At 44.4% G+C, this 21,784-nt stretch overlaps 2 protein-coding genes across 8 annotated transcripts in view; one reads left to right on the forward strand and one right to left on the reverse strand.

The window, feature by feature from the left end:
* GABRD (gamma-aminobutyric acid type A receptor subunit delta) overlaps positions 1-16,676 on the reverse strand; it is an 84,900-nt gene extending 68,224 nt beyond the window's left edge. The window contains exon 1 of the mRNA XM_014571569.4: positions 16,561-16,676. The gene's annotated coding sequence lies outside the window, so the exon portion shown is untranslated. The remainder of the gene's footprint in view (positions 1-16,560) is intronic.
* The window catches only part of CFAP74 (cilia and flagella associated protein 74), a 125,377-nt gene that overhangs the window by 13,314 nt on the left and 90,279 nt on the right, over positions 1-21,784 (forward strand). For 5 of the 7 annotated variants that reach the window (XR_012897383.2, XM_075906898.2, XM_025182669.3 and 2 more), the window contains 2 exons: positions 192-338; positions 13,928-14,026. Coding sequence is in view for 4 of the 7 variants with exons in the window: in XM_075906898.2 (XP_075763013.2) it covers positions 192-338; positions 13,928-14,026 (246 nt within the window). In the remaining 3 variants the exon portion in view is untranslated. Of the gene's footprint in view, positions 1-191; positions 339-13,927; positions 14,027-14,346; positions 14,446-21,784 lie in introns of those variants that run through there. The other 2 variants (XM_025182673.3, XM_025182672.3) reach the window with 2 other exon arrangements.

Genomic DNA, 21,784 nt, shown 5'->3' on the forward strand with positions numbered 1-21,784 from the left:
TAATTTTTTTCTTTGTGTTTTTATGCTTACTATACATTCATACTTATGATTGAAAAATAATTTAAGAAAGAAAAGAAAAAAGTGTGTAAATAAATGTGTGTTCATATAACCCAAATAACTATTCAATGCCTCAACATTGTTGCAATGGTTAATCATTTATGACAGTAGAAGTTTGTTTGTTTTTTCTAAAGGGAAATCCAGGAGTGCCCCATTAACAATGGTAATAATAATAAGACCCTGAAGAATGCAGACAAAGTTCAGATATTAAACTTGCGCAGAAATCTCAACCAGCTTGACAATGTAGCCAAAGAAAAGGACGTTACCATCCAAAAACACAGGTTAGTGTTTAGCCATAGACCTCCTCCCTGCTCGGCTACTAGGCTCCAACTGAGCTGGGAGCTCCCTCTCTTATACTTCCAGCCCCACCCTTCTGCTTCCTGAGGGCCGGGGCGCTCTGGCACCACTCACCAAGGTGTTTTTAGGGGAACTTGCTCCTCCAGGTCAACAGGAGGCCATGCTGCCTCCTTACATGCCTGTAATCCAGAATGAACATTACTAGTCTCTTTTCATTGTTCGAACTGAATGACAAGCAAATTGGATGTTAAAAATTCATTTTCAGTTATCTTGTAACACAAGTGAAGAAGGCTCAGATTTAAAGGTCTTTAAATCTGTTAGTGGCCCTTTTTGTGAAGACTTAGTTATTCTCAATTTTTATTCCTCTATACTAAATCATACAAATAGTTTGAGAGCGACACCTGTTGGTTTTATAGATAATAAAAAACGGTGGTCATATGAATATAAACCCAATAACTCCCATGCTATAAGTCCACACTATAAGTCTTTGTGTGATACTCAGGATATTAGTTGCATATACTAGCCATATGCCAAATCCTGCTCTCATTTAAACCTGTATTTAAATCAACTGGAATTTGCTGAGGAAACGGCAGAAAAAAACAGCCTCCTCTAAGATCCTCAACTAGTATAAGTTCGGCGAGGAGTCCTGTGGCATCTTATAGACTAACTGAAGTGTTGGAGCATAAGCTTTCGTGGGCAAACACCCATTTCGTCTGATGAAGTGGGTCTTCGCTCACGAAAGCTTATGCTCCAACACTTCAGTTAGTCTATAAGGTGCCACAGGACTCCTTGCCACTTTTGCAGATTCAGACTAACATGGCTACCCCTTTGAAACTAGTGTAAGTTGTCATAGCATCACTGATGTGAGTGGAGCTATGACGTTTACATCATCTGAAGATTTGTCCCTTAAGTTCAACCACAGAAACAGATTTACACTGGCAATGTTCTTTTAGGCCTGTACATTAAACAACATCATTAATTCCTCCTTTTAAATGGCTATGGCTAAAAGGGGACTGATATGACTTAAACAGGATACAAAAAAATTCTGATGAGCATTAATAAAAGGAATATTTTACTACAAAATACCTACTGACAATGCTTCTCTAAATTACTTCTAAGCATCATCACTAACTCATCTTGCTAATGGGAATATCAAGTAGATAATTCAGAGTTTGGTGGTCTACTGAAACCTCGAAAATCAGAGTTGTACTTTGCCTTCGTATTTCGCTAACAACATATTTTCAGGATTTCGTTTGCTATTCAAAATCTCTAACGTGTTGCTGTTCTGTTTATGGCTGAGCAGCCGTGATTCTTTTAAATAAGCTCCCTGAGTTTACAATCACTTAGAGATTTTTAAACATAATTAATTTTAATGTATAATAAGCACTAATAATCCCTTTTCTGAAACAGAACAAGAATTAATTGTTTGAGAAATTGCTTTTTCATATTGAAAATAATTTCCATTGCTTTATATTTTACTAGCAATCCTATACAGTAAAATGTGGCCAACTCATGCTGTGTATGCATAATGTGTAATGCAACAAAAGGAGAGGGGAAAAAGTCAAGTTAATCACAAAAGCTATTTGAGCTGCCAAGGAAAATTATCAGCAAGTTATATAGTGAGTTAGGAGTGTTTGGCACTGGGAATTCATGCCTAGGGACTCATAAATGATCAGCAGAGATTATGAAAACTCAAAGAAGGAACCGTTATTTCATCTGTTCTGTAGTCTGTCCTAAAAGTTAATCCCAGTAGTCTGCCCCTCAAACTGCATAGTTTAAATATCCATGTTATTTGAATGAAAAACGAGTCACTCTTAAAAGTTAAGAAATTGTGAAATAAAGCAGGTGACATGCTTTTTGGCAGTGCAATTAGGGTTGGCCTCACAGATGGGTGAGGTGGACAAACACTGACGATTCCGTGGCCAAAGCTCAAGGATGACGGGGAATGTGGGGAAGCAGCAAGAGCCGGGGTCTGTGTGGGGAGCCCAGAGAAGCAGTGTGGGCCAGACAGGATGGAGGGATGGATGGGGAACTAAGAGAGGCAGTGGAAGCCAGGGAGGCCAAAATATAAGTTCTTCTTTGAGAGGTGTCCCTGGGGATGCTCCACGTTAGGTGCTGAGCACCCCTGCGCCTCTGGACGGATTTTTGCATAGCAGTGAATTAGGGGGCTGCGCATGCTCGGCGCGCTGAGTACACAGGCTTCCCCTGGTACCATCACACATGAGCAGCTCCTCTCCCCTTCAGTTCCTTTCTACCTTCCCCGGCTTTGGACGGAACTCTGCAGTGCTCTCGCTAAACTTGTCTCCTCATAAACTAATTCATTGTAATTAGATAGTAATTAGAGTTATTAGCAGTTCTAATGTTGTTTGTTATTATTGTTAGTGTTAGTTTAAAAAGAAGGTTCCAGTCTCGAACTGCCTTCAGAGCCATACACCAGCATGGGCTCACCTGGCTTCAAACAGTGCACTCTGCAATGACGTGATACCTGCTTCTGATGGGCATGATAGATGTGTGCCCAGAGCACAATTTTCCATCAGGCTGGCTCTGAGACTGAGTGTAATAACAGTACAATGTAACCTTAGAATTGAAAGACCTTACAAAAGAAAACTAGACTCTTTGGCCACTTAGGTGTTGCAATGCTCAGGCCTGGCCTACACTGGTAGTTTAGATCGAATTTAGCTGCATCAAGTCGAATTTCTAAATAATGAGTCCATACCTCTAAGCCTGTTCCATCAATTTTTAAGGGTTGTTAAAGTCAATTTTGGTACTCCAGCTTTCCACAAGGAGTAATGCTAAATTTGACCTTGCATGGTTGCCTTTACGATATTGGAAAGTCAAAGTTCTTGGCCTCCAGGAGGTGTTCCACAGTGCCCTGTGGTGCCTGTTCTGGCAAGGACTTTCAACTCCACTATTCCCCAGGTGAATAGAAAAAGCCCTGGGAAAATGTGAATTTTCATTTGAGCAGACCTCAGAGCAGGCAGCATACCTGAGCAGCACACCTGATCATAAGTTCCATGAGTTCTCAGGGTTGCAGACAAGCACTAGCATGGAGTGTGCAGACGATCCTGCACCTCATTATTGTATGGGGAGAGAAATTTGTTCTCACAGAACTATGAACAAGCAAAAGAAATGCAGATATCTATGCCAAGATCACAAAGGATATGGAGGAGAAAAGATTCACCAGGGACTCCCAGCAGTGCCGCATGAAAATAAAGGAGCTGAGGCAGTTGTGTCAGAAGACAAAGGAGGCAAGCAGATGGTCTGGATCATCGCCACAAACATGCTGTTTCTTATGAGCAGCTACATGGGATCCTGGGGGGGACCCAACCAGCTTCCCTAGCCAGTCCATGAATTCTTCTGAAGACACTCCTTGGGCAACAGTGTGGAGGACAGTGTGGATGAGGAGGAGGAGAATGGTCAGCAGGCAAGTGGGGGCAACTGATGTCACCGACAGCCAGGACCTTTTTATAACATTGGAGACAATCCCCCACTCCCAGGACATCTTAAAGGTGGGCACTGATCTCAGGGAGGGCACTCTTGGTGAGTTCACATTTTTTGTCATTCTACAAGTGGTATAAGGCATGATCTGTGGGTGTGATCTGTGGTGGCCACTATGCCTACACAATGGAGTGGAAGAGTCCCTGGAATAGCTTGTTAATTTGTCAGGAGATGGAGCAGGAATCCTCCCTGCACATCTCCATAAAGCTCTCATAGAGGAACTCTTTGATCCTTCTCACAATGTTTCTGGGGAGCCTGCCTTCTTCTAAGGATGTTAAATATCAATTAATTTACTAGTCAAGTAGTCTATGGAATTTCCATTCACTACTCGATCAGTTGATAGGCGCTTCCGTATTCCTCCTTTGAATTGTACAAGAGCCCCAGTGGGCTCTTTGTGCATTTCAAAGTTGGAACTCCACGTGCAGCCAGGGGAGCAGTGGGACTTCGCTGACCCCAGGCTCCATGTAGCGCTGCTGCTTTGAAATGCTGCATGGAGCCGGGGAAAGTGGCAGCACCACACGGAGCCTGAGGTATGGGCTGTGTGTGGCCACTTTGAAATGCTGTGGCCTCTGATAGAGGCAGCAAGTGGGGGCGAGGCGGGGGAGAAGCGACTAGTTGACTTGACTGTCTTATGACCATTTGCTTATCAGATAGTCGACTAGTTCTTAACATCCTTACCTTATTCCATCCTCCACGGTAGGACACCTTTCCATGCCAAGCCAGTAGTAAGTAGTCTGGCATCATTGCAGCACAAAGCATTACAACATAAATTTCTTGCCACATTCAGTCAACATCTGCTCCTATCACTCTGTGTGATTACTGGCTAGGCACTGTGCCTTGACCCCGCATCTTGCTGCCACACTCAGGCCCCCTCCCAACTGCAGGCTCCTGCAGTAAGGAAAAGTTGCACTCTTCTGGAATATGGGGGTTACCAAATACTCAGGTGCTGTGAGAGTCCCTTTCTGCCCTGCAGGCTCGAGCCCCTGCCTGTTTTTTACCATGCCTGCCACCAAACTGAGTCCAACTGCTCCCTTAAGAACTCTGTGTTGTACCTGCTGAATAGTGGCCACTTAAAAGCATAACTGTGGTCTTGTACCCCCCCCCCCGAAGGCAGTTCATCTAGGGGAAGGAAAACCCTGATTTTAAACCTCCGCTGCCTTGCGGCTATATTCTTCCATGGAAAAGGCTTCAGGAGTAAACCTCGAGGAAAAATCCGGAGTCGGAGTCCCTAAGACAGTTCGACGCTGCTTGCAGCCTCGCTCTGGCAACTCCTGCGACGGCGCCGATGCCAAACTGTAGCAGCCCTGCTGTTCCTTTGGATCCATCGACGACGTGGAGAGGGGGGACCCGCTACGTGGGCAATAGCCTGTTCCTCCATATTACATCGCCCTGGCTAGTATCCGACTACCAACATATCTCGCAACCCTGGAGAGGACACTCCAGCCTCGCTAGCGCTACTAGCGCGGAAACAACACGGGGAGCAACAGTTTACCGGTTATAAGCCACAGCTCAATTGGCGTAGAGCATGGCGCCAGGGGTTGTTCCCGACGGTGGGAGGGATCTTCGGGTCTCACTGGGCAGTTACCGCCCGCCTCAAGCTGGGCAGCCCCCAGACAGTCAGGTACTGCCCTGCCACAGTCTGCTTTCCTCACTGGGTGCATGGGGATTAGGAATATTCCGAACGGCAGGCTGCAACCATCGCACCAGGCAACAAAACACTGAGAAAGAGACCACCTCTTAAACTGGGATGTTGGAATGTCCGTACAATGTTGACGGGCCTCTCCGAAGATGTATGGGACATTGACGACCTACGAAAGACAGCAGTCATCAACAACGAACTTCTGAGGCTGAACGTAGACATCGCCGCCCTACAGGAAACACGACTGGCAGACTCAGGCATTCTGAAAGAAAAAGACTACACCTTCTATTGGCAGGGAAAGGCCCCAGACGAGCCCAGACAGCATGGCGTAGCTTTCGCGGTGAAAAATAGCCTACTGAGTATGGTAGAACCAGGCAGTAATGGCTCAGAACGACTCCTCACCCTTCGTCTCAACACCACCACGGGCCCTATCACCCTCGTCAGCGTATACGCCCCAACTCTGAACGCAACATTGGAAACTAAAGACCGGTTCTATGAGAACCTAACATCTGTCATCAACAGCATCCCCGACAAGGAACAACTCATCCTTCTGGGTGATTTCAATGCCAGAGTAGGTGCGGACAATGACTCATGGCCTTCGTGCCTCGGAAAATTTGGTGTCGGCAAAATGAACGAGAACGGCCAACGCCTGCTCGAGCTCTGCGCTTTCTACAACCTGTGCATCACCAACTCATACTTTCAGACCAAGCCCCAGCATAAGGTCTCCTGGCGACATCTGCGCTCGAAACACTGGCACCAGTTGGACCTTATACTAGTTCGCCGCTCAGCTATCAATTGCGTCCTGCACGTACGCTCTTATCATAGCGCTGACTGCGACACAGACCACTCCTTAGTGTGCTGCAAGATCAGGCTGAACCCGAAGAGGTTTTATCGTTCAAGGAAACAAGGAAATCCTCGCATCGACGTCAGCAAGATGTCGCAGCCTGACCTGACGCAGAAATTCGCAGAAGCGCTTGAGAAGGAACTTGACGCCACACAGACAGGAGACTCTGCCATGGAAAAGTGGGAAACACTGCGGAACATAATGCACTGCACTGCCCTGGCAACCTTTGGAAAGAGGACCACAAAGACGCACGACTGGTTTGAAGCAAAGTCCTCTGTGATGATTCCAGTCATAGAAGCCAAGCGCGCCGCCCTGGCAGAATACAAGCGGTCACCAAGCCAGAGGAACCTACAAATTCTCAGGGCTACTAGGAGCAAGGCTCAACAGGTTGCCAGACACTGTGCGAACGAATATTGGCAGCAGCTCAGCAACGACATCCAGAAAGCAGCCATATCAGGGAACACAAGAGGCATGTACGACGGCATCAAGAAAGCGCTGGGCCCTACCAAGAGCAAAACAGCACCCCTCAAGTCATCTACTGGAGAAATAATCTCCGACAAGCAACAACAGTTGGGGAGATGGGTGGAACACTACTCTGACCTCTACTCCAGACGGAATACGGTGACCTCCGCAGCATTAGATGCCATTGAATGCCTGCCAATAATGGAAGAACTTGATGCAGAGCCAACAGTAGAAGAGCTCAGCAAGGCTGTTGATAAACTGGCCTCAAGAAAAGCCCCCGGCAGCGACGGGATTCCTCCAGACCTGCTGAAACAGTGCAAGTGTTCCCTACTGCACCCTCTTCACAAAGTGCTCTGTCAGTGCTGGAAAGAAGGAGCCGTACCGCAGGATATGCGGGATGCTAAGATCGTCACCCTCTACAAGAATAAGGGCGAGAGAAGTGATTGCAACAACTACAGAGGCATCTCCCTTCTTAGCATCGTAGGCAAAGTATTTGCTAAGGTCATCTTGACCCGACTGCAGAAGCTGGCTGAACGTGTCTACCCGGAGTCACAGTGTGGTTTCCGCGCAGAACGGTCAACCGTAGACATGATTTTCTCCCTACGACAACTCCAGGAGAAGTGTAGAGAACAGCAGATGCCCCTGTACGTCTCCTTCATTGATCTCACCAAAGCCTTTGACCTGGTCAGCAGAGACGGACTCTTCAAAATCCTTCACAAGATCGGCTGCCCACCAAAACTGCAGAGTTTGATTGAATCCTTCCACACAGACATGAAGGGAACAGTGCAGTTTAACGGCAGTTGCTCCGAGCCTTTCAGCATCAGCAGCGGCGTCAAGCAAGGCTGCGTTCTTGCCCCCACATTGTTTGGGATCTTCTTTGCCCTGCTCCTCAAGCATGCCTTCGGCTCAGCAACGGAAGGAATCTACCTCCGCACCAGATCGGACGGCAAGCTATTCAATCTCTCTCGCCTCAAAGCCAAGACGAAGATACGCGAGACGCTGATCAGGGACATGATATTTGCCAACGACGCAGCAGTCGTCACACACACCCAGGAAGAACTACAGTCGCTGATGAGCCGTTTTTCCATGGCCTGCAAAGACTTTGGGCTGACTATCAGTTTGAAAAAAACAAACGTCCTAAGCCAGGACACTGTCACTCCACCAGCCATCACAGTAGACGACTACCAGCTTGACGTCGTCCACCAGTTCACGTACTTGGGCTCCACCATCACCGATAATCTCTCCCTTGACGCTGAGCTCGACAAGAGGATCGGGAAGGCAGCCTCTACTTTAGCCCGCCTGACAACCCGAGTGTGGACCAACCCCAGGCTGACAACCGCAACAAAGATGGCAGTGTACAACGCCTGCGTCATCAGCACCCTGCTGTACGGGAGCGAGACATGGACCACATACGCGAGACAAGAGCGGAGACTGAACGCCTTCCATCTACGAGGTCTGCGCCGCATCCTGGGTATTACCTGGCAAGACAAAGTCTCCAACTTCGAAGTTCTGACTCGAGCCGGCCTCCCCAGCATGTACACCATGCTCCGACAACGTCGCCTGCGTTGGCTTGGCCATGTACGCCGCATGGAGGATGGGAGGATCCCAAAGGACATCCTCTACGGGGAACTGGCATCTGGGAAGAGAACCACAGGGCGCCCGAACCTGCGATTTAAAGATGTCGTGAAGAGGGACATGAAAGCCATCGACATAAACACACAGTCCTGGGAAGACCTCACAGCAGACCGCCCAAAGTGGAGGGGCACCCTGACCACACAGCTCAAGTCAGGCGAAACGAACATGATGCGTGCATCAGAAGAAAAGCGAGCCCGCAGGAAGTTACGCAACAACAACAGCCAGGGAACCACCTATAGCTGTGACTTCTGCGGCAAAGAATGCCTGTCCCGGATTGGCCTTTTCAGCCACCAACGACGCTGTCCCCGACGCTGTCCCAGACAATTCGACACGAACCAAGACGAGAACTAGGATACGTCATCCATGGTCAACTGACCGACGGAGGCCAACTCTAACGGTCTTGTACATAACACATCCCTATTGTCTTTAGACAGACCTTTCTTTTATGCTAACAGATTAGGTTTTATATCCTTCACTTTTCGTTACAGCAGGAAGAGCAGTGAGCACAGTTGGACAGGGAGCACTTAACGAGTGGAGAATCGCACGGCTGCAGGGAACTGGAAGAACCAGGAGAGAATCTTGACGACCATGGCAGATGAGATAAACCACATGGCAACCTTCAAGGACAGCTACATGCACAGGCATCCCCTCTAGCCCTTGTGGCCATTCCCTCCTCACTGAGTCCCATAGCCTCCTCTCTCAGGGGCCCTAGAACACATTGGGAAAGTCAAGGACAGCCTCATACTCAACCCCCAGGGATGTGTCCTGAAGCAAAAGGCTGTTCGTCTCACAATTGTGATCATACACGCATATATGCAAAGCTCTCGTCCTGAACTCCTTTTCTGCCCCTGCTGTGTTCCCTACATAAACATGCGTGATTTCTGAACAACATTCTCTTTATTGCTTGTACTGGAGGTGGGAGAAATACAGGCAAGTACACTGAATGCAGGGGCAGCTCATTAAGAACAACATGCATGACTCTCAAATTGCTCAGAGGCTTCAGGGGGTAGCTGAGGTAGTCTGTACAGGATAAACTTAAATAACAACAAAAGGTCCGGTAGCACTTTATAGACTAACAAAACACGTAGATGGGCACAGCCCACAAAATTGCTGTCTAGTCATTCATAAAGCTTTATTTCAAAGCCTCTCTGATTTGTAGTTCCCCTCACTATGCTCTCCTTATTGCCCTGGTGTCTGGCTGCTTTTGATTACTGGGTAGGTTCTTGCCTTAATCCCCTTCCCCCTCCCCCACACAACCCTGCCATATACATTTCCCCCTTACTCTCTCAAACGTTATGGAGTACACAGCAGGCTGCAGCAACAATAGGAATGTTGCTTTCACTGAGGTCTAACCTAATCAGTAGGGTACCTTCCCTTTAAATGCCCAAAAGCACATTTTACCACCATTCTTTGACGGATAATACGTTGTTTTTGTGGGTGTACCTGGGGAGTACACCCCAAACATAAGGGCAGCATGCAAGACAACGCAAATGTGCTTGTTTGAAAATTCAACAAGGGGTGAGGGAGCCTGGCATTGATAGCCAAGGGTCAACAGCTCAATACTGAATCAGAGCTGGGGTGTGGGTAGGCCATGAAAAGCACTGAAGTGAATACAGGCAGCTTATGTTTGATGTAACACACAAGGGGGAAGGGATGCAAAGAGGGGTGACATGGGCAAAGCGAAAGTCTAGAACAGCATTTCTCAGTAAGGGTCCAGAGCCCCCTGGAGGCCGTGAACAGGTTTCCAGGGGTCTGCCAAAATAAACCAGAGAGCAGGGCCAGCATTAGGTTCACTGGGGCCCAGGGCAGAAAACCAAATCCCGAACCTTACTGCCTGGGGCCAAAACCTGAACAACTTAGCTTCATAAGGCCTCTTGTGGCATAGGGCCCTGGGCAATTGCTCTACTTGCTACCCCCTAATGCTGGCCCTGGCTTTTAATCTACTGAAAAACAGTTGTTGTGGCACAGGTGGGCCATGGAATTTTATAGCCTGTTGCAGAGGGAGTTCAGAAGGAAAAAGGTTGACAGCCCCTGGTATAGAAAATTATTTTTGGAGCAACAATCGGAATAGATCTGAATGAGGGCAAATTTGCATTTGTCAAGTCCAGAGGAGAATTTTGTAGTAATAAGATGCAGAATGATGAGAGCTTGGCCAATATTTTTAGGTGTGCAGATTGATAGGAAACACTGTATGTTAGTGATTTTTATGTACAAAACCTGTAGGATTTAGACAATGTGTGGATGTGAGGACCAGGATAGGGGTCTGATTCAAAGATAACTGTAGAGTTACAGACCTGAGTATGAAACAGAAACACAAAGCCTCTGACATGGTGTGGAGGAGCGGCTCCCCACTCCCCCCTCTTCCTAGCCTACTCTGGGCCTAGCGGCTACCCAGCTGTCCCTTCTATGCACAGTTTTCCAACTCTCCTGCCTCGGTGGCAATTTATTGTAGTCCCAAATGGATCTCTCCCGCCAATGGCGGGTGGGGGTAGGGAGACCCGTACCCGCCTTCTCTCACGGGTCCCAGTCCAGGGCCCTAAGGACAGGTACCGGTATAGAACTGTCCGGCTGGTAGGGCTCCTGCCTAAACGCACCAGCCCGTGGGCTGTGAGGCCCCACCCTGGGCCGCTTTCCTACCCCCCCAGGTGCCACCGGAGCGGACCCATCTTACTCCTACTCCACCCACTCCTCCGCGTCTTTACTCCGGGACTCTCCTGGCGTTCACCCAATCCTTCTACTCCCTCGCCCATTTGCCTACTCCCTTTCGCCCACCTACTCCTGACACTCCTCCATCTGTGTCTATTGCACTCTCTCACTTTCTCTCCCTTCTCCCCCCCCTCGTGCTCATACCCCTTTTGAACCACCCGCCTGGCCCACCCCCTTGCTAGCCCCTCCCCTGATGTACGTTCCCCGTAGCCTCCCCAGATCCCGCCCCCTTCCCCCCCATGACGTACTGTCTAGCATATTGCTGCTGCAGCTGCGCTCGGCATCTCCCGGCCATGGTGCCACTCAGCTGGGCTGCCGCGAGGGAACAGGCAGTACAGGTGGCCAATATTTCTCTGCGCACCCTGTAAAGCGTGGGGGTAGGCGTGGGCTGAGTGGATCAGTTCCGCTCCTGTGTAGTAAGTCTGCCCCATCACACACACACCCTTCAAGTACCCTCTTACCCCTGTCCCTTTATCATCGTGGTCCAATGGTACTCTTGGAAAAAAAATCTGTGTTCCCGTGGGACCGTCCGGAGTGATGATTGATATCAAAATAGTACGGCTGCAGGGACAGATACCATTGCATGATACATGCGTTTGAGTCTTTCATCGTCTGCAGCCAACAGAGGGGTGCATGGTCAGTGACCACTCGGAAACGGTTCCCTACCGTGGGCTGGTGCATTTCTGCAGGAGCCCCACCAGCCGGAAAGGTCTCTACCTGTACCTGTCCTTAGGGCCCTGGGCTGGGACCTGTTAGAGAGGGCGGGTCCGGGTCCCCCTACCATCAGTGGGAAAGATCCGTTTGGGACTACAATAAACTGCCACCAAGGCAAGAAAGTTGGAAAACTGCATAGAAGGGATGGCCGGGTAGCCAGTAGGCCCAAGGTAGGCTGGGAAGAGGAGGGAGCCGCTCCTCCACACATAGTAAAACGCCAGAACTAATTACAATTAAAAAATCTGCAGAATTAAAAAAACAGAAATGTGGTGGGTGGCAGGAATAAAATACAAAGGAGTGGGAAAGATTGTATTATCTCTTCCTAGAAATCTCAGCAGTACACAGCAGGAAAGTTGTGCTCATCCATCTCTGCCCACTCTTCTCTCTTATAGCAGAGCCTGCATCCTTGGAGCACACTCCAGGAGGTTTCACCAGAGATGGAAATGAAACTATGGCAGCAGTTGCTATTTCTTTTCACATGGGACAGGGAGAGTCATGCATGAAGGATCTAATTCCCACCTGGGGGTTTGACTCAGTAATGATCATATTTCAAACGACTGTTCCAAATTATTAGGAAAAAACAGTTATTATTTTTATATTCTGTAACATTATGACAAAAAGGAAATGGAACATACAGTACATTATAATAAAAAGGTAACTAGGAAGTTTCAATTTTGAGTATCATTGTTGAGCTATTGTTATGCAGCTGAGAAGAGAAAGTTTTAAAAGAACTGTTTCTGTGAATTTATAAATAAACGGTGTTCTTGAAGAGCTGCTGTAGTTTAGGGTTTTCAGCTTTTATTTTCTATTTTAGATAACTTTTTGGAAAATAAATATAAATCTGCAAAGTGCAATATTTCTAGACATTTCCTGCCATTTAGTCATTATCCTCCCAATGTGTGCACTCAAGATGTCAACTCGTGTCCTCCCCAATTGTGCAATCATCTCGGAGTGGCAGGAAGTTGATGCCTGGGAGTAGAGAGGCCAACAGCTGTCTGCAACATTTTTTTTTCATCATAAACAAAACCTAATAATTATCATTGAATCTTCCTTGAAAAGGGGCTTTTATTGGTAAATATCATGCAATTTTTAAAGTGGAAGTGCCATTTACAACTGTACTTGAAGCTCCACTGTCTATAACCTATTTTATAGTGACATGCTGTGAATGATTTCCCTTATTAATTGCTATTATTTTGCAGAGCAAGGGTAACGATTCTTGTACTTCACTATCAAACATAATTCTATTAACAGTTACAAATATCATGGTGACTGGGTAGCTTAGATTTATGAAGGCATATGGAGTCTTAACTTTTGAACCAGTGACCTAAAATGACCAAGTCAATTATCTGACTATATTGTAGCCTGTGTGAAATGAAGTGGTGTTTCTAGTTCCTAGTGAGCTTCTGTCCACTCGTCAGCTAAAATCATTATCATAGCTGCAGTCTTAGTACAAAGGAGCCAAAGACAAAATTAGCCAGACACACAGAATTTCCTATTTACTGCTCAAGGGGGTCCCTCCAGAATGTAAAGCAGATCGCCATGGTGTCATACGGACACCTGCATTGTTTCTTTTTATGCTTTACTGAATAAATAAAAGCCTTCAGGTCTTGTGGCTGTTGACATAACAATTCCTAAGTCTGTCCCAAAGACCACTGATCTCACTCAACTCTGGATCAAGCCCTGGACAATAACATTCACTTGCCTTTAATGACATAGGTGGTCTCACTGAAGTCAGTGGGACTATTCATGAACTTAAACACCCAGCTTAAATGTTTTCTTGCATGAAGGTCAAAAAGTATAAAACCCAAATTAAAAATATGCTGAAGGAGGCTAAATTTTAAAAATATTCTTTGTCATCGTCATTAGTAGATGACACTAGAACTCCGAATGAAATCAGAATTAAGATGTTATATATATTTTTTCTAAATTCCTGGTACAAATATTTTAAAGTTTGCAAGTGTCCCTAAAGAAACTCTTGATAGGATCCAACTATGATCCTAAGGAACAGATACGCTTCAAGAAAAGGCATGAGAAATATACCAGATATAAATAAGTATATTTTTTGTTTGTTTCAGAGAGAAGCTTAGTGCCTGCCAGCTGCGGCTCGAAATGCTAACAAAAGAACGAGAGTGCACAGAGACCAAAATAGAAGAAGGGAAAAAGGCTGGAAATATGTAGGTAGAGGGTATTTCTGGTTGTCACAGATTATTGGCATGCTCTGGGTTTACACATGGGGAGGGAAAGGTAATGAAATAAACTTTGTGACATTTTCCCTCTTCTTATTGTTGAAAATGTTTGATAACATTGTTAAACATACTCTTGAATCTATCAAATGACACCATTGCCATTATCAGGATAAAAAAACAAGCTGTTATCTCTCAGTGGGCCATGCCATCTGGCAAGGAGCATTGCATGGTCATGCTGTGCTTGGAGAACAGATCAGACAGGTTAGGTCCCAAATTGGTGAAGACTAAGTGATGCAATTACTCTCCAGGCAACTTATTATTCACACCAGCACTACCTTTCACTGGATATACAGAGCAGCAGTACAGTAGCTTGGAAAAGGCTCATCTGTGCAGTTTCCTGTTCAGAGGTAAGATGCTACTAAGGCAATTGCTGTGAAATAAGAAGTGTGAATTGGGGTTTAAAGGAACGTCTCATGACGGCAGATATTTGAGTTAATCCTTTGCATTTGGACAACATTGACAAGGTGGAATGATCAAATGCAGGATTTCCTAGTAGGAAGAGCAGGGAACTAGGTATCAGAACTCATGAATTCTTTACTTTGTTCTGTAACTGACTTGTGAGACCTCAAGCGGGTTCCTGCCTCCCTTTGCTTTTCTATAAAATGGGAATGATAACTCTTTAGTTACCTGAAATCTGCTTTTTGAGATCCCATTGAATGTTTTCTCTATAGCAACTTGTATCCAAGGAGCTCAAAGTAATTTAAGAATATTAAACACTGTAGGTCAGGGTTGGGGAACCTTTTTTAGGTCAGAGCTACTGACCCACAGAAAAATCAGTCTGGGGCCGCACACGAGTGCAAAACAAAACAAAAAAAGCCCAAAACAAAAAAACAAAAACCCAAACCAAAACCCCAAAACCAACAAAGAAAACCCCTCACTGATGTCACCCCTGACTAAAAAGGAGAAGGATATACCCCACATTCCCCTCGCACACCAGAGCCGGGGGGGCCCAGGCTAGTAGATTTTGTATGCTCCAGCCCCACAGGAGGGCAGGGTGGGGGGGAGGGAGCCTGGAGCATCAGCTCAAGAGCCCCAATGCTGGGGGGCAGGAGGGAGCCCTTAACCAGAAAAGCCAGAGGCTGCATCCCAGGCCTTAGGTTCCCCTCCCCTGCTGTAGGTAATAGTAAAAAACTGAAGTATGTGATAAATTAAATTTTGAATCTCACACTGTGTCCTGCATGAACACATTCAGATCCAGATTCTAATCCAAAATTTTCCACAAATTTTAGTGTGTGGTACTGGGGGCACTGGACCATCATATTGATTTATGGCAATATCCTAATACTGTTCATAGGATTTACTGTTCCAGTGGTAAATATGGTAAAAACATTTTGCTTCTGATTTCTGTGTAATTTTCATCTTCTTTATCCCAAACATTTTTTTGTTTTACTAGATAAACATATTTTCTACTAATCTTTAACAAATAATAACAAACCCATTAACTAAAAATAAAATCTTCAAATTATTATTAACCTATAGTGCTCCACCACAAAATAAATTGAAGTAAGGAATTGTTTGTCTGTTGCTAACAATAACTAAATCATGCTAATTAAGAGAGCATTAGTTGATGCTACTGTTCTTCAGCCACACTTTCACTTATGGGATTAAAGCGCACAGTGGTTTTTTTTGTTTGTTTTTGTTTTCAGAAATAATTAGGTTGTTCACAATAGTTACAACAAACTGAAGAGGAATAACAGATACAACTAGTGTCCTGTTACATGAAATATATTCAGACTTCTTCTGTCTCCTCTTCAATAATATGGCCCAAATTCTGTCACTGTATTCACCGATATAAATCTGGAGGATCTTAACTGGTTTTCAGGAAGTTACCCTGTATTTATACATGTGTTATTTAAGTCAGTCCTGAGTCTCCCCCATGTTTTCTCATATTTCCATTTTTGTTTGACTGATGCTCATTAACAATACATGTGTGAACTAACCTAATCTAAAATAGTTAAAGAAATACCGTTCCTAAAAGCTACACACAAATTATGATAACAAACAAAACAAAATGATGGCCATTGGATTAGTTATTTTGTGTGAGATAACAATCTTGATTTACAGAGACTGTCTTGTGATTCCTATGAGAAATACAAGCATTAATGGGAATACAAACATGCCTCACTTTGAGAATCAAACCATGACAACCTATTGCTGTCATCATATCAGTGATATATAAAATGTACCTGACAGTCTCATGGATACTTCATTTATACCTTACCATGAAGTATTTTATATAGATAAAGTCTGTGGAGTTTTACATGTAGTTCACAGATTCACTAAATTTTATTTTGCACCTTAATAATGGAAGATGAATTCTAAAAATAAGGCTACCTGCAGTCTGTTCATTTTATGCAAGTTTGTCATTGTAGCACTCAGCAGGCAAAATCTAAGTGCCATTGACTCAATGGCCACAATGAAAATATGATAAACTTACAGAGAATGTAATGACACTTGTATACCTTTATCTTGGGCTGATTCTTCCAACTTCCAGGAAAGCCCCTTGATCGTTTTCATCATGTTACACGAGTCTCTCATTTTTAGCCTTACTCAGTCACTGGAATTATATAAAGGGATTTTCACCCTGGGGTAAATAAAATGTAGATTTAAAAAATGTATGTATAGTACAAAATACAGTAATCTTAACATATATAGTTAGTTCAGTTTACATTTATCATTACTTCCCCCACTATTAATTTAATCATCTTGTTAATATGGATCAACTGACATCTGAAGTATGCAATGTCATTTTTAGTTTTGCTGCTCTAATGCCTGTTATGACAAGGAACTAGTATTTACATATTCTATTTTTCAGCATCATATGTTCGTAAAATGCACAAATGCAATAGAATGCAACAGCAGCTACTGAGTTACTTTACTGTGGTGTGGGAGGCAATTTACTGGACTTTTCCAGTTTGTTTAAATTAAAAGCGCTGGGGGGGGGGGAGGGGGTTGTGTGCTGGTATCTCCTGTGTTATGAACGAGGTTTGAAGCTGCCACTGTGCCTTGTACTATTCTTCAGGTCAATAAAATGTCTATAAATAACAAACTAATACAGGTAACTTAATTGCCAAAACAGAAGGGCTAATAAGCAAAACCAACAGACTGAATGGTGATATATGCCTAAATGTTTAAGGAAAATTAATTTCTGTGTAGTAGACACTATTGCCTACAGGTACGTCTACATTGCACAGCTATTTCATGATACTGGAGGCATCCTGAAATAGCTACCCCGCCTCTACACAAGCCGCTCAGTATTTCAAAATACTTTTTGAAATAAAGGGCATGCTATTTCGCTCTCCTGGTAAACCTTGCTGCACGACGGATAAGGGACGGCCTGAAATAGAGCGTTATATTGAAATTTGGCACTACAGAGACACGCCAAATTTCAAAATAAGCTATTTTGAAATAGATTTGAAATAAGTTATGCAATTTGCATAGCACAAATTGCATATCTTATTTCAAGATTAGGGTGCTGTGTAGACGCACCCTAATAGAGAGTTTGAGTGTGACTGAATTTTAGATTCTCTGGGCAAATAAACATAGGGATTTTTAAAACGTAAACTTATTTAAAAAAATAGTTTGATTGTCCGAAGACTTGAGGGAGTTGAGAATGCAATGTAATTTGCTGAAATAGCTGAATTAAATCTTTTTTTTTTTTTGGTCTTTTGAACAAAAATTATACTAATAAAATATCCTCTTTGGTCTGTTATGGCTTCTAAAGTTAGTTTCCACAGTTCTTCCTCACATGAAGTCAGGAAGGGGGACAGAATTGCTGGACCCCTGAGCAAGGTGGAGAGGGCAGCTCTGTGGTCCTGGAAGGGGCAGAGCCTTGGATGGAAGCGGCAGAGCCCCTTGGATGGGGCATCTAGCCCTCAGAGCCACTCAGAGTGTACTGTGCAGTGCTCCGGTGATAAGTTAAATGGCCTGAGGCACTGGCCGCCACGGCTGCAATAGTGGCGGTGGTCAGGAGCCACAGGCCCTTTTGAATCGCTGGGCCCTGAGGTAACGACCCCCTTTAACCTCCCTCCTTATCAGTGGGCCTTTATGGAGTCGTTTTGAGACACTATATCCTCATAATAATTTACTGTAGAAGAAATATGCTTGGTATTAGATACCCTATAATATTTAAATAATCATTAAACAAATGCTAAGAAAAGCAACATAACTTATGCCAGACCAAAGTCTAATCTGCATATATGCTGTCGTGATAGCTATGCTAGCAACTATCACAATGGTCCATTACAGACATTTGCTGCTTAATAATGTAGTAGGAAGATGTACCAAATTCCTGGCTTAAAGATTCAAATAGCATGATATTTTAACAGTTGTTAAAATATGAATTATCATTAACTTAGCACTATTGGTACTTAATGCAGTGAAATTTGGACATAACTTAATGACAATGTTAAATAATGCTGGAGCTGCAAATTATAAACGTGTTTTCTTGCTTCTCGGCCTACTAAAGGCAAAGATCAAGTGTTTAATCAGGTTGAAGTTACTATTCAATAAGCCTGAAATATCAAAGTACTTTAGGTTATGGCTACAAGTGAGTGTATGCCATATACTGCATATTAGAGCTTCTGTGACCAATGACAGAATTAGTTACTTCACACATTGGGCATCTGTGTCAGGGCTGAGTAATGGGTAGCCTGTGAATATGGGCCATTTGCCATGCTGTGGTCAGGAGAGGAGCAGCAGAGTCAGGGTTGAGCTGGACCATGAACAATACCAGGAAGTCTAGCACCAAGTTACAGGCAGGTGGCAGGGGCAAACTGGGATCAGCATCTGGAGTCTGGGGTTCACAGCAAGGCAAGGTTTGGAACAGATCCAAGCAAGCAGTCTGCATCATTTCTCAGGCAGCTTTCTGTGTTGGCTTCTTGGTTTATATATCAGCACGGGTCAGTCAGTGGCCTGCAGAGGGTCACTACCGACTACCCAGGTCCTGTTAGTAAATGCTGCAGTGTCTATCTTCATGGGATCTCCTAGGAGAAACATGGCCTTAGCTTTGTTCCTGGGAATGTTCAATATTGCAATGAAAATCACAAATTATAGTTCAAATATGTCTTCACTCTGAGTGCATTGGGTCATTTACCTTAACAATGTGAATGTGCTCTCATTATGATGTTCAATTTGATCAGTGTATATTCTAACATTTAAAAGTGCACTTCAGGTGGAAGAATATGGAAATATCAGCAGCTAGGAACCCCTATACATTATATAGGGTTGCCAGGTATCTTACATTGACCCGGACAGTCCAGTATTTTCGCCTCCTGTCTGGTAAAAAAAAAATTCAGAAAATACCAGACACCTAAAATTCAGAAAATACTGGATCCCACCCCCTGGAACCCCACCCCCAGACCCCCTGCTTATCTGGTTCCTTCTGGCTCGATCAAGAAAACAAGGTGGCCACCAGCAAAAAGCCTAAAGACATAAAGCAAGGGGAAGCAATGCCTTCCCTGGGTCTTAGTGCTCAACCTCTCCCCTCTTCCTATCCCTATTCTGACTCTGCACACACTTAAAGAGGCCATGCTGTTTTAATGCTGTTTTATTTATTTTATTTATTTATTTCTTAACTCTCGGGGTCCTTTTTTTCCCCTTCAACAACTTTGGTCTCCCTCTTTTTTTTCCCCTCAACAGAATTTTTTCCCTGGTGTTTTTTTTTTGGGGGGGTGGGGTGTTCAGTATTTTGGGAACCCTATATACATAGAATTTTAGAGTCATGAACCAGTGTTACAAACTGATCAGTCAACCATACACCTCATTTAGAACAGGAGTACACAAAAAGGCAGCTAAAAGAGACTAAATAAATACATAAATGCAGTCCAGAGCTGTGTTAACCGTAAACTACTAAAAATATGAAGGGAAAACAGCATCTTCTGTATAGTAAAGTTTCAAAGCCGTATCAAGTCAATGTTCAGTTGTAAACTTGAAAAAGAACCACCATATCGGTTTGTTCAGTTTTGAACCTCCATTCCCAAGGGGTTCATAACTCTGAGATTCTGCTGTAGTCCCACATGCTAGTAGGGTTGCCAGGTGTCCGGTATTGACCTGGACAGTCCGGTATTTTCGCCTCCTGTCTGGTAAAAAAATTCAGAAAATAACCGGAAACCTGAAATGTCTGGTATTTTCTTCTTCTTCTTTTTTCGTGCCAGGAGGCGAAAATACCGGACACCTGGCAACCGTACGACACACTCGGCAGCTGGGCCCAGCCCCCGGCCTTCCCCCCCTCGGGCCCCCAGATCCCGTGCTTACCTGGTTTCATAGGGAAGATGCGTTCTGGCTTGATCAAGAAAACAAAATGGCCAACAACAAAAGCCTAAAGACCAAGGGGAAGCAATGCCTTCCCTGGATCTTAGTGCTCAACCACTCCCCTGTTCCTATCCCTATTCTGACTCTGCACGCACTGAAAGGGCCATACTGTTTTATTTTTTAATTTTTTTTTGCTCAACAACTTTGGTCTCCCCCCTTTTTTTCCCCCCTCAACAGAATTTTTCCCTCAATTTTTTGTGTGTGTATGGGGAGGTGGGGGGGTGTTCGGTATTTTTTATTAAACCATCTGGCAACCCTATGTGCTAGTGCTGCAAGGTTCTTACACTCAGTTTGCTTATTTTTGAAATCTGGGTAGAGATATGTAGCCAGCATAACTATATGTACCAATTAAATTACATGCAAACATTATATTGAAGGCTAACAAGGAAGGCTCTGGCTTTCTGCACAGGAGGGTATTTCACCCTTGGAGAAATAAGGACAAGTTGCATATAAGAATCAGTCATTATAAATTACATTCAAATGGGCCAGTTTTCAATCACAGTCTATTTGTATATGCCTCACATATGAAAGTATGAGGTTTACATTATATTTAATGGACAATTTATTTAATGAAGGTAAGTAATTGCTGTTAAAACAAGCATGTTAAACACAGAGTGAAGCTATTTTAAAATAATATCAGTCATTTATTATGTCCTGAGTGCAGCGGACTGGACTTGATGACTTCTCAAGGTCCCTTCGAGTTCCAGCATTCTATTATTTTGTGCTTTCTAATAAAATTAAGAATCAGTTGATTTTTTCCTTTGACAAAGGTAGTCAAGCTAGTTTTGATACTTAGCTCAGTATAGCCCATTTTGCGGGTGCACAGAGCATAAGAAGCAGGATCATTGCTCATGGATGAATGTTCAACATGTGCAACAATGCCATTTTTTTGGCGGGGGTGGAGAGGACTGCAGCCTCACATAGTGGAAGGGTGCTTGCTCTTCTTCCCCTTCCCTGATGATCAGGGAACAAGGGCAAAGTACACAGTTTGTGTGCATTTCTCTCACTCCTGGTTGGTATGAAAGGAGGCAAAAGAGTAATTTACACAAAACTGTGTACTTTCCCCTCTGTCTCTGATAGGAAAACAGAAAGAAGAGCAAGCAGCATTCTGGTATGCATGGCTGCAGCCCTCCATGCCCTCCTGAAATGGTGCCCTTGACCAAGATTGCAAAATCCATTTATATATCATGATATTTCTTCTACAGATTATATCCCACGAACCTGTCCCACAACTGGTTTTTCCAGGATTACCAAAAAACCAGATTGTCAGCAGAAAGTACTAATTTATTGTTTATTACCAGTAGTAAGACGGTGCATTCAATTAACTGCAAGAATTGGAGTCACTAAAGACCTGATTGTAACCACTGATGGGAG

Source organism: Pelodiscus sinensis, chromosome 24, assembly GCF_052426305.1.
Source record: "Pelodiscus sinensis isolate ZL-2025 chromosome 24, ASM5242630v1, whole genome shotgun sequence".
Taxonomy (NCBI): Eukaryota; Metazoa; Chordata; order Testudines; family Trionychidae; genus Pelodiscus; species Pelodiscus sinensis.